The 20,479-nt window shown below is 30.8% G+C and overlaps 3 protein-coding genes across 3 annotated transcripts in view; 2 read left to right on the forward strand and 1 right to left on the reverse strand.

Moving 5' to 3' along the window:
* LOC126838646 (uncharacterized) overlaps nucleotides 1-20,479 on the forward strand; it is a 221,124-nt gene that overhangs the window by 90,774 nt on the left and 109,871 nt on the right. The window lies entirely within an intron of this gene.
* On the forward strand, nucleotides 10,442-14,529 carry LOC126838660 (uncharacterized). Its single transcript, XM_050573265.1, has 4 exons — nucleotides 10,442-10,557; nucleotides 10,670-10,754; nucleotides 12,358-12,499; nucleotides 14,357-14,529. Exons 1-4 carry the CDS (start codon nucleotides 10,442-10,444, stop codon nucleotides 14,497-14,499), a joined length of 486 nt encoding a protein of 161 aa, XP_050429222.1. The 3' UTR covers nucleotides 14,500-14,529.
* LOC126838648 (U3 small nucleolar RNA-associated protein 4 homolog) lies at nucleotides 14,550-20,338 on the reverse strand. Its single transcript, XM_050573246.1, has 15 exons — nucleotides 20,066-20,338; nucleotides 19,824-19,992; nucleotides 19,696-19,764; nucleotides 18,938-19,022; nucleotides 18,628-18,814; nucleotides 18,421-18,539; nucleotides 18,187-18,339; nucleotides 18,049-18,119; nucleotides 17,745-17,972; nucleotides 17,097-17,292; nucleotides 16,924-17,024; nucleotides 16,767-16,862; nucleotides 16,513-16,695; nucleotides 16,360-16,446; nucleotides 14,550-14,727 (listed from the first exon to the last, which is right to left on the reverse strand). Exons 1-15 carry the CDS (start codon nucleotides 20,167-20,169, stop codon nucleotides 14,608-14,610), a joined length of 1,968 nt encoding a protein of 655 aa, XP_050429203.1. The 5' UTR covers nucleotides 20,170-20,338; the 3' UTR covers nucleotides 14,550-14,607.

The raw sequence follows: 20,479 nt of genomic DNA on the forward strand, positions 1-20,479 counted from the left end.
TTAATAATTGTATAGCTCCTATGTTTTATTAAGGAGTTCGCTATAGATAATTTTGCGCGAAATCTTATTTTGAAGCTTATACTTTAATATTATACTAGTTTTAGTATTTTTTTTTTACTGACAAACAAATCAACCTACTATCCTAGAACCCCAAAAGAAAAATATGACAAAATGTAATTTTCTTTCTGTTTTATAATAGTAGTTTTGACTCCAAGACCATCAGAACGAGGAAAATGCGTTCGCCGTGGACATGTTATTGTTCTTACAAACCAGGGCTATAACGTTCTTTTAACAATAACATTACATATTTAGTATTTACCGGTGCATAAAAAAATATTTTATGTACCTCGGTATTTTTACATTTATTAAACAAATAATTCAGTCCCACACTATCATATTTTGTCGTTGGCTATTATCTATTGTGCATAACTACATATACAATTGTTGCATGTGAGTACCACAATGATAGGTATTATTTATTATTTAGCGGGAGGTAATCAAATTATTATAAAATTACGTTTGTTCTATAAACGATTGGAACCGGCAGACAGATGTGTAGTCACGTTCTAGTTATAATGCTACAAAAGCGTTTTGTTTATGTTTCGCTAAAACACTTTCCAGATGCAAATAATAACACATGAGTATGTGTGTGTGTGTTTTACGCATATTTTTGTATAACACCTAAAGCTTAACGCCGACTATATTAATACCACAGTGGCCTGATTATTAAATTGAATTATTTTATGAGTACTTCAGCTGAAGTCTAAACAAGTATCTTGTGTTGAGTTTGGGGAGATTGACACTTTAAGTTTGAAAAAAATGTTTAGACGCGAACAAATGACCTCAGGACTTCATTGAATAGCCATGTTTAAGCTATGGACCTAAATAAAATAAAACTTATAGGCTTGATATGTTGGTATGATATATTTTGATATGCGTATTGTCTAAAGCATCGTAGGGGAAAGATATAGTGCATATCTCTGTGGGTATTTTTTTAAACACATTCAGAAAAGCAAATAATGATTTTTAAACATTTTTATTACAAAATAAAATACACTCCCTCTTACTCCATCTTCAATGTTTGGAATTCTATGTCAGAGGTAAGATAAATATCTATAATGACGGCATGAATACGACGTACTGCCAGGTTTATATTCAGATTAATATTTATGCAATTATAAGACTGACTAAATGGTTTTTCGTTAGCCGTACTTTCTGATATTAATTAAAAACTGGCGAAATTCTCCACAAGCCGTATTAAAAGCCAAGAAAATTATACATTTTATTTTGTTATTTATTTCATATACATGTATATATTTGTTTATTAAAGAAACATATTTTAATTCAACGCTATTCGCATACACTGAGTGAAAATACTAAACTTTGATACTGTGAGGGGGGTGTTGTAGGGCGAAGTTCCCTCCCCCACTCCACGAGTTGACATGAATAATTTTTTAATATTCTCTCCCTATTAAAAGTTGTAATATTTTTAAGTACCTACACCACCGCACTGCATAGTAAGTTTTTACACATATTGCCATACATTTAATTTGGTATAATATAAGAGAGGCAGTTTTTTAGACAAATCTTATAGATGTTGTTTTATCGTGTACACATGTTGTATATATAATAATTAAGACTAGCTGTCTGACCCTAACATCGGGCCGTATCGTGCGCGTTCAGTAAACGAATTTCCATAATAATATCAACTGCTGTATTAAGTTTTCACGTTGTATTATTTATTTTTATCGGTACAATTATTATCATCTTTATTAAAATTAAATTATAATTAATGCGAGTAATATTTTATATTTATGTTAGTTTTTTTAAGAGACGGTTTTTTAGTTTTTATTGATTTACTCTAAAAGTCTAAAAAAAAACTGTTGTCGGAATAGGTAGTTTGTACTTATTAGCATTCGAGTTTAGTAAGTCTGCACGGTCAACTTGTACACGATACTAGAGCATTATTGCATACATTAAAAAAACTAATCAGCCGTTATCTAAAGTCTGGCCCTTATCGTCTAGCCGCGTCCGTTTCAGTTATCGACAGACACTTTAATATGAACTCTTATCATAATAAATTATTCATGGTCTAAAGATACACATGCGGTAGGTATTTGCTGTATGGTAGTATACGACTGAACATAATAATTAATAAACGCCCGTGTCGGTTATAAATGAACACCCCAAACATCCAGCCAACACATAGCTATAGTATGAAATACATGTATATTATGCAGTTAAGTATGTATGGTCGGTCAATTTTAAATCTGCATATTGTACATCATACAATGTGAACTTGTTTAACTAATCGGGACATAATATTTAACACGAATATTTAGGGAAAGTAGTAATAAAGTTTAATTGTATTATATTTTTATATTTATTAATATTATATAAAACGAGACAATCCCAATTACAATATAAATAACTAATAACATAAAACATGTGAATAACTTAAGAAAAACATTTTAACAACGATAAAACAAGTACATATAAACTTTGTAGAGAGAAGAACTCAGAAAACCAAGAGGTCTAAAATAGCAATACTCATAAGACAATTGATTGCAGAATTTTACATGTATTGTTTAAATGCTGACAATTTACTAATGAAAAGAAAATTGTTGAAGTTGGAGTTGCTGATGCTGAAAACTCATTTCGCGTAAAAGAACTTTATTAATTTTTCCTAAAATCCAAGCAATTCCTACTTACTGTATTTTTGTTATTACTAAATACTATATTTTAAAACTGAACTGTTACTTTTATTTTTAGATAAATATAAATATGTTTAATTATTATGCACAAAAATGATTTGGGTATGGGGTCATCACATACCGATAAGCTCCTAATGCTTCCTTTTGAACAACAAATCAAAATATTGTTCTACAAAGAAAAATAAATTGGTGGTAAATTGAATAAATTGAAGTTTACTGAACTAATTTTTCAGTCAGTAATACAAAATATTATATTAAACCGAAATTTGTCAATACTTTTATGGAAACATCTTTAAATTCGTAATGATATTTTAAAAACTAATTAACTAATCAAATAGAAATAAATGTACTCCTAGATACAATTTGTATAATAATTTATTAATTATCTTTTTATACTAATTGTTTTGTTTTATACATTTATTTTAATCATTAGCTAAATATTAATTAGGGTCATATATTTTGCGAGTCACTACACATAATAATGTGTACAAAAATATAAGACATGATTAATAATACAGTGATAAGAAATATACAATTATAAAAAAAAAAATAGTTAATAAAAATTATTTTTTATGGTTTACAGAAAATCACGATTAAAGTTCATAACCATTATGATTATCTTTTATCGTGGAGATAATACATAAGTTTATTTTCCTATCATTATTCGATATATAGATTATAATTATGTATGTATTTTATGAAATATTGTTTCATACCAGTTCCGCTGTTTGGGGACTAATCGCTGTTGCTCAAACAGTTACTATTGTTACCATAACATGATAATTATTTATTGTAAATATTAACTTAATACACGTCTTGTCGGGTGACAATTTATCAAACAAATTTGAATTGTTTAGATCAGAAACGTCTAGACTAAGCACAAATACAACATGGTACGAACTAAAATATTAAATTATTTATCAACAAAAAAAAATAAGGGATTCTATTGTTTGTGGCAAATAAACCTGTCATGTCTAGTGGCCGAGGTGACGCTACTATAAATAACGATATATATTAGTACACATATTAGATATATCGACTTGTCCAACGAAGAAGGACGTAATTAGATTTTTATCATTTTTCGGTTTATTAAATATTAAGATAGCATGCAATTTTCTTTATCTCCCATAGAGATGATTTGTAACTCCTGTCTTCCAAAGAAGGTGTAAAATTTTTGGAAAAAAATGAAGTGCAATATTAGAACTTAACTTAGAAAACTTTGAACGGCGGTACTGAAAAGTTGTAAAAATCGAGTTACGTCCTTCTTGTTGGACACGTCGATATATTAGTATGTAAATCGCCACAACAGACAATAATTACTTATCCAACAAACAAAATGAAACTTATAAATATTAGACCTATTTTATTAGACCCATAAATGTATTATATACATATTATGATTGTGCTCCTGAAATTCGCATACAAACAACACGGCACGTAGACACAAAATTGTTGTTTCAACATTATTTGCCGTTATGGTCGATTAATTTCAAACAACCGCCGTTACTGTCAATTTAGTGTTCACTATATTGTTATTGGACGGTTAATAGAATTTTAATTCGTGACCAGACTAATATCCGAATCTGGTGTAACACCGCAATACTAAAATACCGCTTTACAGCAAAACAAAATACAACGAATTCGGTCTGCCGCACCGGAATGGTCGATGATGATAAATAAAAATAATTACAACAATCGTCGTCTAGCTCTTTTAAATGTCGATTCGCTTTAAAAAACTATACAGCGTTGAGAAAAATTTCGGTAATGTAATATTTTATTAAAAATTATATAGATGCAATTTCAGGGTCAAATTAGGTGGTGTTGTCATACTGAATCTGCAATATTATATTATTTACCAATTGAGATAATGTTCTTGGTTGTTTGGAAAACATAAATATTGATATTGAAAAAGAAGCCGATGTAAGGGAGAAGCAAAATCATTATCAATGAAAGCGTTGAGCCTTAAAGGCCCGTTGAGCTTGAAAAAAAAGTTTTTCAGCCGAGTCTGCAACCACGAACGAGCATTTTCATGTCTCGTTGAGTACCGAATAAATTTAGAGTAGTGGTGGAACTATAGATAATGATATAGTATATTAACAAGCGGTAACAAGCTAGTATATTAAAACGACAAGTTTCTGGCTAAAATTGTAATGTTTATTACCTGGCTTAAAACAATTCATAGAGAAATTGGGCCCTTAAACTGTTTTGATTTTATTATTTAGTTCTAATTTGAACGTTGAAGGTACAACATAGCTCTTAGCTCCGATATCTTGCCCCAATCACTAACCCCCAATCACTAACCCCCAATCCCCTACCCCTATCACTCACCCCTACCCCCTATCACTCACCCCTACCCCTACCCCCACTCCTATCACTCACCCCTCTATCCCGCCCCTATCTCCTACCCCTATCTCCCGTCCAACCCAATTTCTTTTTTCGTTATGCTTTTTTCGGTTATGTGCCAGAGCTAAGACATGAAAATGTCAAAAACTTAAGTGGTACTATTTATACATTTTAAATGGCTATAACTATGTTACTTAATACATTTTTAAAAAATCGGAGGTCAACTTAAAGCCTTCAGAAATATTATAACTATATTGTTATGTTTGAATGTTTGGTAGATAACAGCCAATAGGTTTTTTTACTCTAAAACTACTCAAATGCCTACAAAAACCTTATCTTCAATCTATTTCATTTTATACACTGAGCTAATGGGGGGAACTGTTGGACAAATTACTTACTCTCATTAGTCTTTATTTATATAGACAAAATAGTTTTCTGTAAAATCTCCTTTACCCTTGCAGGTGGGGAGAGGCTCACATTGATAAAACCGACTATACCATTGCAGTTATTATAGTCTAATATACTGTGTAATCTAATATATATATACACTCTTCCTCTTAGTTCTCGCGTTTTCTCCCATATTTTTCCTTTTCATCCATATCTACCGTGTTCACTCATATCCAAATCTTTCGCGTTGGAAATGCTTTCACACCAGCATCCTCTGGGTTTGGTTTTCTTCTCAACATCTGATGTGCTTTTAGCCTATAACGTGCCCAATGACCCCACAAAAAATAGTGATTCTTTGTCTCTATTGTGCAGATATTTTTTAATTTTACCAGATGAGATATTAAATGCATTAAATAATAATTTATGCTTTTTCGTAAAATTCTCCACAGACGCTTTATTACTTGCATATTTTGACCCATTATTACAACATGATATTATATTAGATGCATAAATATACAAAACGATATTGAACTTAACGCTATAAAATTAAAAATAATAATTAATCATATTAACATTATAATAGTAGATCATTTCTTGGTATTTTTTATCTTATCACGCCCAATTCAAATGTCAGTGACATTTTATAATAGTTTACTATTGTCATATAGTTTATATGAGTTAGCTATGTTGTTGTTGCTATGTGTTAATTGTTTTAACACATAAACCGAGTGGGTTATTACCTACTTATATAGGCATAATATAATGTTACGGGTAGATTAGGCTACTTGTATTATTATAGATATTAATTTGAACGTGTTTCAGTTTTAGAAACGATATCCGAACGACGGTGGCGGTCGGAGAGGAGGCTGTCTGACTACCATAGTGTCAGGTTTTTATACATAAATTTAACTGGGAACGCGCAGACGGGCCGTCCGGAAAAGCATGCGTCGTTTTTTACCTGCTGCATCAACAGACCCGATCGCTGCCTGGAACTCCTTCACCACCAACCACCGGTCTGGGCACATTTATAATAGACTGTCTGTGTGTATGGTCTACCAGATCGCAGACTGTGTGTGTGTTTTTTAAAATGGTTTTTTTTATTTTGTGAAGGGGTTGTTCTGTTGGCTAGACGGCGATTACTCGACTGTAATATTATTATATCAGCATTTATATAAGCACGCTATACGGTCGCCGCCGTCTCCGTCGAACCCCACAGTGTTACACTTCCAACGTCTGTCGGTGGTTATACATAATATAGATAGATATAGGACCGGTGGCATTCTTTACAATAATATCCTCTTATCGTTCCGCATCTACAGGCGTTTTCCCGGCTGCTGCTGGTACTGCGGCTGTGGTCGGTCGCAGTCGTCACGACACCTGTCTTGGCCCGTCTCTTTTGCAGTCTGGATATATATCTACACCCCTCGACGACTTTACCGCCTACACACTTAAATAAATATCGTCCGTCTAGTCTATATTCGTTCCTAAGACGAAAAACAACGCCTTCCATAACAACTTTTCCCGCTGCACAGCGAACGTACTTAAAGTACCTATTAATATCGACATGTAAATTATACATTAATTTAAAAAAAAAACGCGCTCCGACCACAAGGCCTTAAGATGGCGTCACGCCTATACATTTTTAAGTTAAAAGCGTGGTCACGCAAACCGGTTCTTAACGACTTTTGAGGAGTTTAAGAGCAATATAACGCCCATAATATTATGATCCTCACGGCTGTAACACTTCTAAGGGCTGTACATTGCCGGATTTTCAAAATTGTAATTAATTATAGTTACTTAAAAATATATTGTAAGAAGTTTTTTGTTCGTAAAATATTCGAACTCTTTGAAGTTCATAAAAAATCCGTCAACGTATATGTCTTACAACCCTTCCCAGTCAGTAGAAAAATGGCTACGTTACCAATAACAATATATAATATGTATATTATAGGGTGGTCCTTAAAAAGTCGATTAATAAATTTTAACCTCGACGCCCCCCTAAAAAGTTTCAAAATACAATAAAAATAAGATCAAAAAAAATTAAAAAATTGGAAAAATATGAATTTTAACTCGTGCCCCACAAGGATTGAAGTTGAAATGGAATTTAACCTAGGATTTCAACACTTGTATACAAATCAATGCATAACATTTTTCCTAATCCTTAGTATAATCTGAAGCTTTGGTGGTGTTATAGCTTAGAGTCTGCTGAACACGAACACCTTACCTAAAAGTTCATATCTGTCAAAAGTGTTGCCAGAAAATGAAAAATTTAACAAAAAAAAAATAGGCGTTTTTTGGTTTATAAAACCATTAAAACTTCAGCTCAAACTAAGGAGTAGGAAGAAAGTTATCCGTTGATTTGTGCACAAGTGTCGAAATCCTGATATGTTAAATCCCATTAAAACTTCAACCCTTGTGGGGCACGGGTCAAAATTAGAAAATCGACTTTTTAAGGACCACCCTAATCTAAACCGTCTTCGCGGTTAGCTTATAATTTATTTACCTATGCATGTTCTACCCTATGTACGAATGACGACAGAAACTTTATATCTCATAACTCTTTGGTGTTTGTAATTTCGGTGCAGCATCTTTCGGGCTCCGGAACGATTCCCTAAGTTTCATTAAAGTTGTGTCCCATTATTACCTTATGACTGATTGAAATGTACAGATCTGACACCACTAGATATTGTCTAGACTACACTATGTATTTACCTACAGTAAAATCACAAAACTTTAATTCATAAAGGGCTTCGTAAAGGTGATATTGAAACTCTCTCACTTCTTACGATTTGTCTAGCATTTGTATCTAGACAATATATATCAAGTTCGAAAATGTCGTTCTAAATTTTTACCAAAATTACGAACTTGTATTTAAAAATGTGTTTTACTTAGAAGAGCACAATAAAAACCAAAACTTTCACTCTGTTATTTATTGTACTGTCAGCTATGGTCATTAGCGGTACCTGAATGAACTTTCTAAGAAGTCGCACTCAAGCAAGACAACTGGTCTGGTTCACACACAAACACTTAAAATTTCTCAATTATGTGGAATTTTCTAAGAAAATTTGTATTATAAGTTATTATATTTTTGTTAAGGTACCTAAATTAATATCAATTTGCTCAAACGGAAAACGTTATAATTACCATTTAGAAATAATTAATTCAAATGTATTGACTATAAATCATAATAATGGCAAATAAACGATTTTTAAACTTTTTTATAATTGTCTAATGACGTGTAGTTTCGAGACAGACTGATATGTGACAAATGACAATACATTACCTCTCTAAAAACATTCCTTTATACAATGTGTAATAACATTTTACAAAGTCTCTAGTATCAACTTTTTTGTATCATATGTTCAAACAGTCGTCTAAAACGATTGAGCTCAATTCTGGTGTCCCATATAACTAATTTTTTTTTTTGTCAAACTAATATAATTGTTTAGCTACACGTATACAAGAACATTTGGTAAGGAATTAGAATATTTTTTTAAGTTAAACATTTAGTATCAGTTAATTCCGTTTAAAGCACTGAGGCTAGTTCGGCCCTATGATAAACTCATTTATTTGTCAACGTTGAATGATTTTTTGGCATTGTCATATAATTGTCTAACCGAGCGTAATAGAAACACATTACCTGGTTAACATTTAATAATACATTTTTCAATATCAATATTATGATTGTGAAATTACTATTTACTATTACTTTGAATATTGAATAAACTACCACTGTGTTATTTACTATAAAATATCTCATTTAAAATATAATATTTATTTATTTTTAATTGATTATAAATTATAATAAATATCGTATAATATTATATGAATAATAACATACTATACCACACAACTCAAAAAAAATAGCAATTAATGTTATTATTATTCTCGGGTAAAAAGTAGTATCATGAAAACCGCAGACGAATATTATTACTGCAGAAGAGTGGTATAATGTTACTGAATAAATAACGTGTTTCGAGATGTTGGTTGGTTGAAAAAAGGTGACTTATTTACATGATCGCCAAGTAATTTGTTTCACCTAATATAAATTATAACCTTTGATTAGAAATTCAAATTTGGATTTAGCACACATTTAATTTGATAATTTGTACTTACTTCTAATAAATTAGGACACATGACTAATTGTAACTAACTATGGTAGAGTCTGCTAAATAGCTACAGTACCGGGTCGTTGTAAAACTAAATTACTTAACAATCATTAATGTATTACTTATTCGGTACTCTGAAAATCAAAAAAATATATACCTATATATGTGTAATACTATTCAGTTTCTCCACAAATTTATTTATTTTGTATCATTTGCGTTTCATATTAGTTATAACTCCATCCTTATGCTAACAAAGGTTTTCAGTTATGCGAAATCATTTTATTTCGAGCAATCGATTACTAGTGGAACTTTTGACTTGAATTCGTCTTTGGACAAAACTAAGTCGCCGACACCCAAGTACTACGATACTGTTATATGCTACAGTAGAAAAATTAATTAAAAATCAATTATAACACTACTCGTTAACAAGTCAAACTTTATTTATTTCTGCACGAATCGCATGAGTTCGTAATTTGTGTGTGGTTCTCTAAAAATCTGACAAATTTCTACTTAAAAGTAGGTACAAATTTGTTCTGCGTTATAACAAATGACAAAAACAACAATCCTGCGTTCTTTCATGGGCAGTTACAATCTTCTTTTGTAACAATTAAAAACCTATACTCTAGATAAGTACTCTAGATACTTTCTATATTGTCATTTGAATATCTTAAGACTTAAAATGCGGTTTTGACGGTTTCTAAGCAACAAGAAGTTGGTTCGATGTTTATAGAATGTCTTTAGTCACTATTGCTCTACAAGCACTCGAAGATCTCAGTTTAATAAAACATTATGTATAATTTAATTGCAGTAATAGTATAAGTATATATATATATATATATATATATATACAATATTAAGTTACGTTTGGCGTTTTGTAAAATACCTAACATGTCGCATAAACAATTACCGTTAAAACGACCAATCAATAATAGCAATAACAACAACGGTCACTCAGAAAGGATGAGGAAGAAAAAGATAGACAAAGTACAGTGCGACGGTAGACTGTAAGTGTGAGGACAACATATTATTACACATTTTTATTTTATTTTTTAATATTGATTAATTTAAGAATTAAGTAGTTTATTTATGTTAAACTTGATCGTTTTTTTTTTTTAGAAAAATCGTAATAAACCGAGAAAAAGAACTGCGGGTTAAATGGCAGGAAAGATGGGGATTCTATTCGAAGAGCAATGTAGAAAAGGTAAAGATATAGCTGGTATAATACTATATTACTGCGGTAAACCGTAAAGACAATGTCTAACTACCTAAAGCTGGTTTAGATTAGGTAAGATTTACGGTGCACAGACACGAACTCAATTTAATTAGGAATATAGCTTAGGAAAGTGGAAACAATATTGCAAATTGCAATTACTTATCCCAATAACATGCGTAAGGAATGGCTAACATTTTGGGATAAGCATGGTAACGTTTCCTTTGTTTGTTATTATCCAGCTAGACTATTCTCAAACGTTTAATTTTAAACGGTTCTTGTTGTTTAATGGTTGGTTTTGATTAACTGGGAACGTCAAAACTAGGCTTTACAGCAGTATGGCTGCTGGGAATGGTAAGGATTATGACGCACAACCGAACACAGTAATTATTATTATTAATTAAAAGTTACGCAGAGTTCAACAGAAAACAATAGTACAGCAGACAACAATGCAGAATGCTAACGGCGCAAAAGTGATTGTCGGAATTTGAACATGTGCGATACAAGTGGTGTTTTTCAGTTTCAGCTAAAATTAGGGAAACAAATAAAATTACATAATGACTTAAAGATATGCATAAGATCACGTATGCCATTACCCATTAAGTTTTAATGGACATTTTAAAACATATTGTACGCTTGTAGTCCTGGTTAAATGTGTATATTTCTTCAGTCCCCACCCCCCGGCTCACAAATTTTTATTCTACAAATATAATTTTATTTACCAGGGAAATGAATACCTCTTAAAAACCACACTAGATAATTCATATTGTTTATATTGTCCTAAAAAATTCAACAATATCCATCTTAGCTATTTTTGTTTTATTTACTAATTATTTATCTTATAAAATCATATTGTCAAAATAAGTATCATTGTTTAACCTAAAATTATATATATATATATATATTTAAAAAGACAGAATATAGGTACTTATTTTTTAGTTATTCATCAAGTGGTATTAAGAATCCAGGATTTATGAACATCCTTCGAAATAGATTTGTATAAAAGGGCAATCATTAATTAACTTTTAAATAAAATTCAAAATCATTTCCAAATAATTGATCGGCCATTCTGTACCTACCTAAGGCGGGGTAAACGTCTCAGGTCCTCGCTCTCATCAAATCACGCTAATGAGGAGTACTATTCATTATTCAAATCTGTTAAGAACAATAAATTAGATTTTAACGCAATACATCCAATATATGCGAGTATCACCGTATAGCTTTCAAACGATTAATCGATGGGAAATTGCATTTGCTCGTTAGACATCCGAACAACAATGAGAAGGAAAAAACATCCGGGCACTCGACCTCGTCTATTTGGGATCAACCTATACATGTAATATGTATAGTACCGAGATGCCATTACAACCGTAAATTACCGTGTAGCAATATGCTCAGCTTTAGGACGTGTTCCGGATGTGCATTCACAAAAGACTTATATGTTATTTTCTGGTACTTTTAACTCGTTTACTCGATAGTGCTACAGTCGTAATCACGTGTCGGATTTATTCCGTAGATCGTGCAAAGTAGGTACCGTCGAAATAAGATTATCCTCTACCTAATGTAATGAGACTGGAACTGGTAAACTTTCTAGATGTGGAGCGAAGAGGCTGTCAAACTGGGATTGCCGGATGATTTCATCGATCGTCACCGACAAAAAACCCGAAAGCAAGATAGAATTCAACCGTCGATTACCGTGCCACCGTCACCGGCGCCTATACCCAACACTTCGTCGGGTAAGAACTCCTAAACAATTTCAATTGCTACTATTAGATTTAGTTTTATCATTTATTGCATTAGGAACGGATTGAAATTGAAGAACAGCTCTGAAAACTGTAAAGAGGCTACGTACCTTAACTTGGCCCACCCAAATTGTTTGATTTTATCGAAAATACTATGAAAACTTTGCAAGTAATTTGCAAATTGCAAGAGTTAGCAAGCTGCAAGTCTATTTTCTAAGTTTGCAAGTAACATATATAAGTACACATAGGTCACATATAAGTATTTAATTCAATAAATCAAACATTCATCTTCTTATAATAATAAAATAAATCTATTCCCATAGTTAAGAAATCAAATTAATTAATACAATCATTCAAATATAGGACGAAAAAATAAATATACGTTAAAAAAAAATCTGGACATTTTTATTTGAATTCTTTGTCTTTTTGACGAAAAAATATGTCCAGTAGGTACATTAAAAAATATACCTATCTATTATCATGTCACACGTGAATATTAATTTGTTTAATATAATTTTACAATCTAGAAAAACTTGACATAGACCTTCTTTATAATACTCGAGTACAACTAAATTCTGGAAACGTAACATTTATCTGAATAACTTTAAAAAGTAAAAAAAAAAAAAATGATAATTCTTACGAAGTTACGTAGCATACTGAATATTTTTGAAAATAGAGGTTTCGTAGGTAACTTCAAAAGTAAGTTAGGTCTACTAAATCTGACTTCACCAAAGTTTTAAACATGATCAAAAATGAGATATTTACACATAATTAACTTTACATAAATTAATTAAACTATCCTAAGGTATCATTACTACTAATAATAGTATCAGACATTTTTTTTTATAAAAAAGTAATTAACAAAAACCAGTATGTTTTTATTGCACCGATTTTTAATTTTTTAATTTATGAATAATTATGTATAGGTACTATAATTAGTGTACAAGTTTTTTTTCATTTCTATGCTTTATTTTTGTACATCTTCTATTAAAAGAATCCAGAAGTATTAATTTTTGTTTTACAATATTAAAATACTTTTACTAAAAATATTCGAAATTTTCATAACATTTTTTTTGAAGGTAATGCTTAAAGTTTGCTTGTGTTCTTTGTAACGGTACCAACTTCATAGAAGATAAAACCAACAGTCCTACTGGAAATTTACGGATTTTCCGCTAGCCAACTCTGTTGCTGCACTAAGGTGGCCTGGGTTTCAATTTAAGATCTCTACATTTTAATGTGTCTCATGTCTATGAGCGGATATTCTTTGCAAGTGTAAAGTTTTGTTATAGGATTTGTTCTAGTCGGTTAGGTTTTATCAACTTGAAAATGGATGTTCAGTTGTTAAAGGATATTTGCACTCTTTTAGCATACATTTTTTATTTTCTGCTATAAGAATGTTTGTGATTACATAATTTTTTTTATGGGCAAGTTAAATTTGTCATATATTTTGGTTAGGGGTTAAGTGAGTTCTAGTAAAGTTTGTTTATTGTGATTTGTGTCCTAACATCACCATAGTTGTCTACAAAATAAATGGGTTCCCTGAAGAGGTAAAATCTTAATTGTTGCCACTTAATTGTTCCCTATTATTATTGTAAAGGGTTTGGTCAAATATTATAATGTTGTTGATGCAAGCGTTCATTGTGAAATAATAGACACATTAGACACAGACACGCCATTAATCTGTATCTTAATTTATTAGTAATTTGTCTATGCCTTAATTTATTAGTTTGTTTCAATTATATTTAATCTTCATCTATAAAATCATATAAGACTGATTACAAATGATTATTGACTTGTTATTGTACAGTACTGTACTATCGTATAGTTGATAGTAATAAACTAATTCTACAGCGTTTATAGGTTGGAGGTCATCTCACACCAATTGCAACTTAGAAATGTTTGGAACATACAGAAGTAACAAACCGGATCCTCAAATGTTAATTCCTGACGACGAACCAGATCCAAAACATTATAAGTTTATTATTTTAGGATAGTTTTTGGGTTTCATATTTATATTATACAACTCGTATAGTAAAAATTTAGCATAGAAACAATTTATTTAATAAAAAAAACATTTCAACTATAAATGTTATATTTTTTGCTTACGTCATACCGAAAATTTTTTTCTTATAGACGCTTGGTAACTTTTCGACAAACGAGCAGGGACTTACTTCTACGGCTACAAGTTCTTCATTATTTAAAAAATCAAAGAACACCAAATGCTAAAAAGATACACAAATTACAATCATAGAGCTAAAAAGTTAATAACAAAACATTTTTTTTATACAGGGTGATATTTTTATCATGAACCACTCAATATCTCATAGGATTTCAATAATTTTAAAAATAATTATCCGAAACTGGTTATCGACCAGTCAAAATTTTTAGTACAAAAATTTAATAAAATATATACGTTACCATTTAAGTTTCAAAAGTTCCTATCAAAAAAACTATGTTGGAAGGGGGGTAAAAACAAAAGAAATTGTGAAAAATTGAGACCACATTGCATAAAAACAATATGGAAATAAAAAATTAATCTAAAAATAACGTTTTTATGCGCTTTAAAAAGTATGAAATAACTTTTCGGGAGTCTTGATAACCAAATAGGACAGGTGAACTAGAAAAACGTGGGGCGCATCTTTCTACTTAGATATTAAAACCTAAGCTTTCATGCTAATGCATTAAGTTGTCTCTCATAATGCTGTCTCTCTAACCGAACGGATCAGAAAATGATAGTATGACTTTTTATCAGAAATGAAATTTAATGGATTTTCGTGCCACTTGCCTTAAATTTCATTGCGAATTGGAAAGACTTAACTGCTATTCTCTCCAAAGTTTGTTTTATGTAGGTTGCTTTAATTTTTTTGTTAACTACCTACTTGCTTAACATTTAAAGTAATGTGGTGCTTAATTTTACACGACATGTCATTAAGTATTATTTTATTTAGAAGAGAAAAGATGATTGTGCATGAATTATGAGTTAAGGTAGTTATTAATGAGAAGAAAATGTTATTATATATTCAGACGTGTGAAGTGGTAAAGCTGCGCCCCACGTTTTTTCAGTTCACCTGTCCTATTTGGTTATCAAGACCCCCGGAAAGTTATTTCATACTTTTTAAAGCGCATAAAAACGTTATTTTTAGATTAATTTTTTAATCTACTTTAGTTATTTTGTTCTTTTTCGTTTTCGTATGTACGTATCTATATATTTAAATGTACAATGTTATATAATGAATATACATATTATTATATACATATAAATAATATTTTTACAATATTATATAATAAAATCCGTCCATTTCGTTTGTAAGCAGTGATTACATTAGAAAAGGCTGCATGGTCAGAAGGATTATCATAAGAATTAGTAATCAATTTAAAAGCTTATAATTTTAGATTTATTACTGTATAAATTATCATAAAAGTTGTAAGAAATGCAAAAAAGTGTAATGATGGGAACGGGTTTGAACCTGGTACCGCTCATATCTGAGCACCGTTCACGCCCAAACGCACCACGCATAATTTTTGCTGGCAGGTGAGAAATAAGTTTTTTTGAATTGCAAGATTCCACCCAGAACGACGGACAAGAAATCGACCCCATTTTAACCCCCTTAGGGGTGGAATTTTCAACCTCTTGTGGATTAATAATGCATTGTTATCGAATTGTGAGCTACCCTGAAAGTTTCAGCCGGATAGCTAATCGGGAAATGCTCAAAATTTGAGTTGCAAGATTCCACCCGGAACGACAAACAAGATTGTGAGTTCATAAAAACGTTATAAAAAAAATTTGATTTCTTACTAAACCCTATGAGATATTGAGTGGTTCACGATAAAAAAATCACCCTGTATTATCTTACCTCATAATTTTGTATAGTTTTAACAAAATATTTTTTATTTTTTGATTCGACTTTTTTAATTTTTTTTTCTGGTTTATCGGATGTTTCCTGAAAGTATAATAATCATTGTTAATTCATGATTATTTCATTAACATCGCCAATATAACAACTTACTTCTTCGTGTGTCAAAACACAAATAGTATTGTCATCGGATAGAATGATAGAATCTTTTTTTGAAGGATCAAATGCTATAGAGGTGATAGGAAATGATCTATGAGATAAGTCTTTTGGGGGGTTCAACAGCAACTGCTCTGAATAGCTGGTATACTTTTTATTATCAATATTGTATTCGACAACCTTTAACAATCAATTATGAACAAAATAATTAATTACATTTTTGTGTATTAACGTAAAGTATTAACGCTCACTTTTCGATCTGCATATGCTATTACAAGATTTTTAGTGATAGGATGAATTTTCATACAAGTCGGAGCACAATGATATTTTGGAAGCGTACAGTAATACTGCAAAAAAATATTTTCATCACATAACATAATATGTAAACCAATCTTCTCTTTTACTTACTTTTCCTTCACTATAGACTATAATATTGCTTTGTCTATCAGCAGCTACAACATATTCATTTGATTTGGAAACTTCTAATAAATGTACTAAATCTTTAATATCTGTAAAAATATACCAAAATTGAAAATATTTGTTATTTAATTTAAATATTACAGCTGGATTCAATCACTAACGTGAACTAGTTTCAATGCAGTGTTTCGTTAGCAAATCAAATTTATGAGACATTTCTAAACACACTAGCGTGTTTTCGTTTTTAGTAGCAAACCACATGTACTTGCTATCTGCTGAAAATGCTAATTGAGTGGAAACATCACATTCGACTGGTTGTATGCTCGTTTTTTTAATCATTGGTTCACCTGTGATAGTATCCTGTTTACGACAAAAAAAATGTATTTTAGTTGAATAATACATACCAAGCAAACCTGGGCATTTTTTATGTTAATGACAAATAACAAATAATTGTCAAACACATTTTTATTTTACTATTTCAAACAACCTGTTACTTTTAATTTGTTTAATGTCAAACCTATCATGTGGCGCGTCCCCCCCCAGTGTTCTATGGGTGCATGTGGAAAAAAAAAAAAAAAAAAAAAACCTATCATGTACCTATTTAGAGTAAAATTAAAGATCGATTAAATCACTTTTTTAAATTTGAGAAATTTGGATATTTGAACAAAATATATTTAAATTGTCTTTTTTAAATACATTTTTTTAAAAATAATTATTTGAATTTTTATTTTGTACAAAATTATTTAAATAATACCCAGGTTTTTTATCAAGTATAGTAAGTAGTATTATTATATTATAGTAACCGAAAATACCATAATTAAACTAAATATTTTTAGTTTTTCTTCAGTAGAATAAACAATCCACGTGCCGTCTGGCGAAATTGCTGAACACCTCACAAAGTCGTTTTTAGAATATTGAATAGTCGCCAATTTAGCCAATTTATTTTCATACCTATGCTTGTCTGCCAGGTACCAAATATCTAAACGACTTGGATATTTTAATAGTACGTACCTGGAATCGGTTGCCAAAGCAATAGAAGACTAGAAAATAAAACATATTCAGTAATATAATTTTTTTTTAATAAATAAGTAATAATGATTTTAATCAATTACTTACACTTATTAATGGAGGGTATTTCACTAACAATTTTGGCGGATAACTACTAACACATAAATATCCGTCAATACCTAAAAATAAATTTAATAGTTTTTATTAACACATTAAATTACAAATAAATATTTATCATATTATTACCTCCGGAGTATAAATTGCCTTTAAAATGAATTAAAGACTTCACTTCAACTCTATGAGCAACTAGTTGAACACTTCTAATCCATTTGTTACATTCTACACTAATGTCTGATTTCATTGAAACTAGCTCATAGCATACAATGACTGGGTCAACACCTATATCAAATTTGTATATTATATTTTATTTAAAAAAAAAAATAATAATAATAGTTAGTATAGTCATTTATGCATACTGACCGCTGCAATACACTTTTGTTTGCGTTTCATCTAGACATACAGTTAAAGCATTAGTTTTGATGGCCTGGTAATTAGCGATATTTGTTCCTTTATTTCCATCCCAAAAACATAACTTTCCCCTGAAATATATTTAATTGTTGAGGCTGTTGTTAAATGAAAAAAAATTATACTTAATTATATAGGTGTATATTTTATAAAAAAAGTTACCGAGAGTCAGCACTGATTATTGTGAAATCATTAGTGACAGCCAATGATGAAACGACAGTCTCAGTTTGACCAGTTGGCAATTTGTGTATAGCATGACCACTGCGTCGGCTGTAAACACGAATGGCGTTTACAGATCCAGTAACTAGCCATTCACCAGTTATATCCCAAGCAATACAGCTTATGCGTCCTGAAATTTGAGTACACATAAAAGGTAGTATAAGAATAGTTAATTATTGAAATTTGAATTCCCTAATATTAGCAATAATTATTGTTAGTTATTTTAATACAATTCTACTGTACTTCTTAGTACCTTCTTGTTTGTCCATTAATCTATCGTAAGTCAATCCATCATCTGTTATCTCAAATATATTTATATAACCGTCTTGTGTTCCAGCCTGTAATTTGATGCATACACAAATAAATAAAATATTAGGGTGATCATAATCAGAGCCAGACTGGAAAATAAATAAGAGTAATCAAATTTCATTCAAATTTATGTAAGGGTTAAGCGGACTTTTATAATTCATAGTGACACTCGCAACAAATAAGACAGTAACTAACATTTTTAAACTTTCCAGCAAAATATGATAATCTAATTAAGAATCTATCTTATCCTAATTTATTCAATTACTATTTTTTGAATTTATTTACTATCCCTTCAAGTTAGAATACAGACATTGTTTTAAGGAAAGAATATGCTTTTGCGTAAAACAACTTGCAGGAAAACGACACAATATACCATTACGAAACTCAAGTCATGTTAGGTTTAGATTTAGATTAGATAAATAGATAGTAAGGTATAATAGGTAGGCATAACCAAAAGCATATTTTACAGACTTCGCTTGAAGTGTGAAATAATGAAGAAGGGTAGAAGATCTTCTATCAATGGGGCAGCAGCGCCCACTTGTGAGGCCTGAAGGGTCAAGTTCATATTACGTTAATTTTTTTGTAGATTTATGTCAACAATTCAAACAATCTTAAAAGACAGGGAGTATTTTCTTTAACTCTACTGACCAGTCTGTTGCTGATCACAATTGCAATTTTTATGAAGTAGACAATTTAACTTACAGCGAGCCGTTCACTGTTATTGTGTACTGCTATACACCAACACGATCCAGAAGTCACAGTTTTGTTATACTGAAAATTGTAATATTTTAGTTTCATATAGATGAATCTGATCAATTGAGGTTATTTACCATAGGTGAAAGGCTTTGCAAATCATATTCGGTAACTGTGCCATTAGCACTACAGCTGAACAATCTTCCTTTGTGCCATGCAAGTCCATCGATACTACTGTCGCACATTAATGTTCGGTCGACGTGTGGTTTGTGAGATATGTCCCATATTTCAATTGACGCGTTTGACCTTTAAACATACATATGTAGCTACATACTATTCGATGGCTATTAGTTTATAATGAATAAGTTTTTCTACTTACCTCCCAATGGCTAATTTTTTCTTATCACTTTCAACAGACATACACTGCACCGAGAAAACTTCAGGAGAGTAGAAATTAACTTTGTGAACGTCGAAAGAACCCATTTTTGACAGTTAATCTTCGGTTAACTTTACATCGGACAGGAGAAATAATATTTGAAAAATCTGTACATTTTGTTTACACAATAAACAACACGAGAATCGCATTTGTATAAAAACTACATAACCTCAAATAATGGCACACTAGAGAGGTATCCATATAAAAGAGATTAAATGGAGGTATCGCAGAGAATTGTGTTATCAAAGTTTTAAATTTGGCAGCACGATCTCATCACTAGGTCGGTAACTCTCCACCCGAAAAACATGGCCGTTTTTTCCAATATGGCGGCCACTGCTGTAAAGCTTTACAGAATAC

The sequence above is a fragment of the Adelges cooleyi genome, unplaced genomic scaffold, assembly GCF_023614345.1.
Source record: "Adelges cooleyi isolate 19-005CV unplaced genomic scaffold, UGA_ACOO_1.1 ACOO_flye_CR_arks_rails_tigmint_CR_PRNA_30, whole genome shotgun sequence".
Taxonomy (NCBI): Eukaryota; Metazoa; Arthropoda; class Insecta; order Hemiptera; family Adelgidae; genus Adelges; species Adelges cooleyi.

Bases quoted from the DNA above. Each gene is read 5' to 3' on its own strand.
- LOC126838660 (XM_050573265.1), top strand. From the start codon at position 10,442: ATGTCGCATAAACAATTACCGTTAAAACGACCAATCAATAATAGCAAT. The intron at 10,558-10,669 runs GTAAGTGTGAGG...TTTTTTTTTTAG, and splicing joins GTACAGTGCGACGGTAGACT to AAAAATCGTAATAAACCGAG. The intron at 12,500-14,356 runs GTAAGAACTCCT...CTAATTCTACAG, and splicing joins TATACCCAACACTTCGTCGG to CGTTTATAGGTTGGAGGTCA.
- LOC126838648 (XM_050573246.1), bottom strand. From the start codon at position 20,169: ATGGGTTCTTTCGACGTTCACAAAGTTAATTTCTACTCTCCTGAAGTT. The intron at 18,815-18,937 runs GTACTAAGAAGT...CTCAAATTTCAG, and splicing joins ATTAATGGACAAACAAGAAG to GACGCATAAGCTGTATTGCT. The intron at 17,293-17,744 runs GTATTTTCGGTT...TGTCGTAAACAG, and splicing joins AAATATTTAGTTTAATTATG to GATACTATCACAGGTGAACC.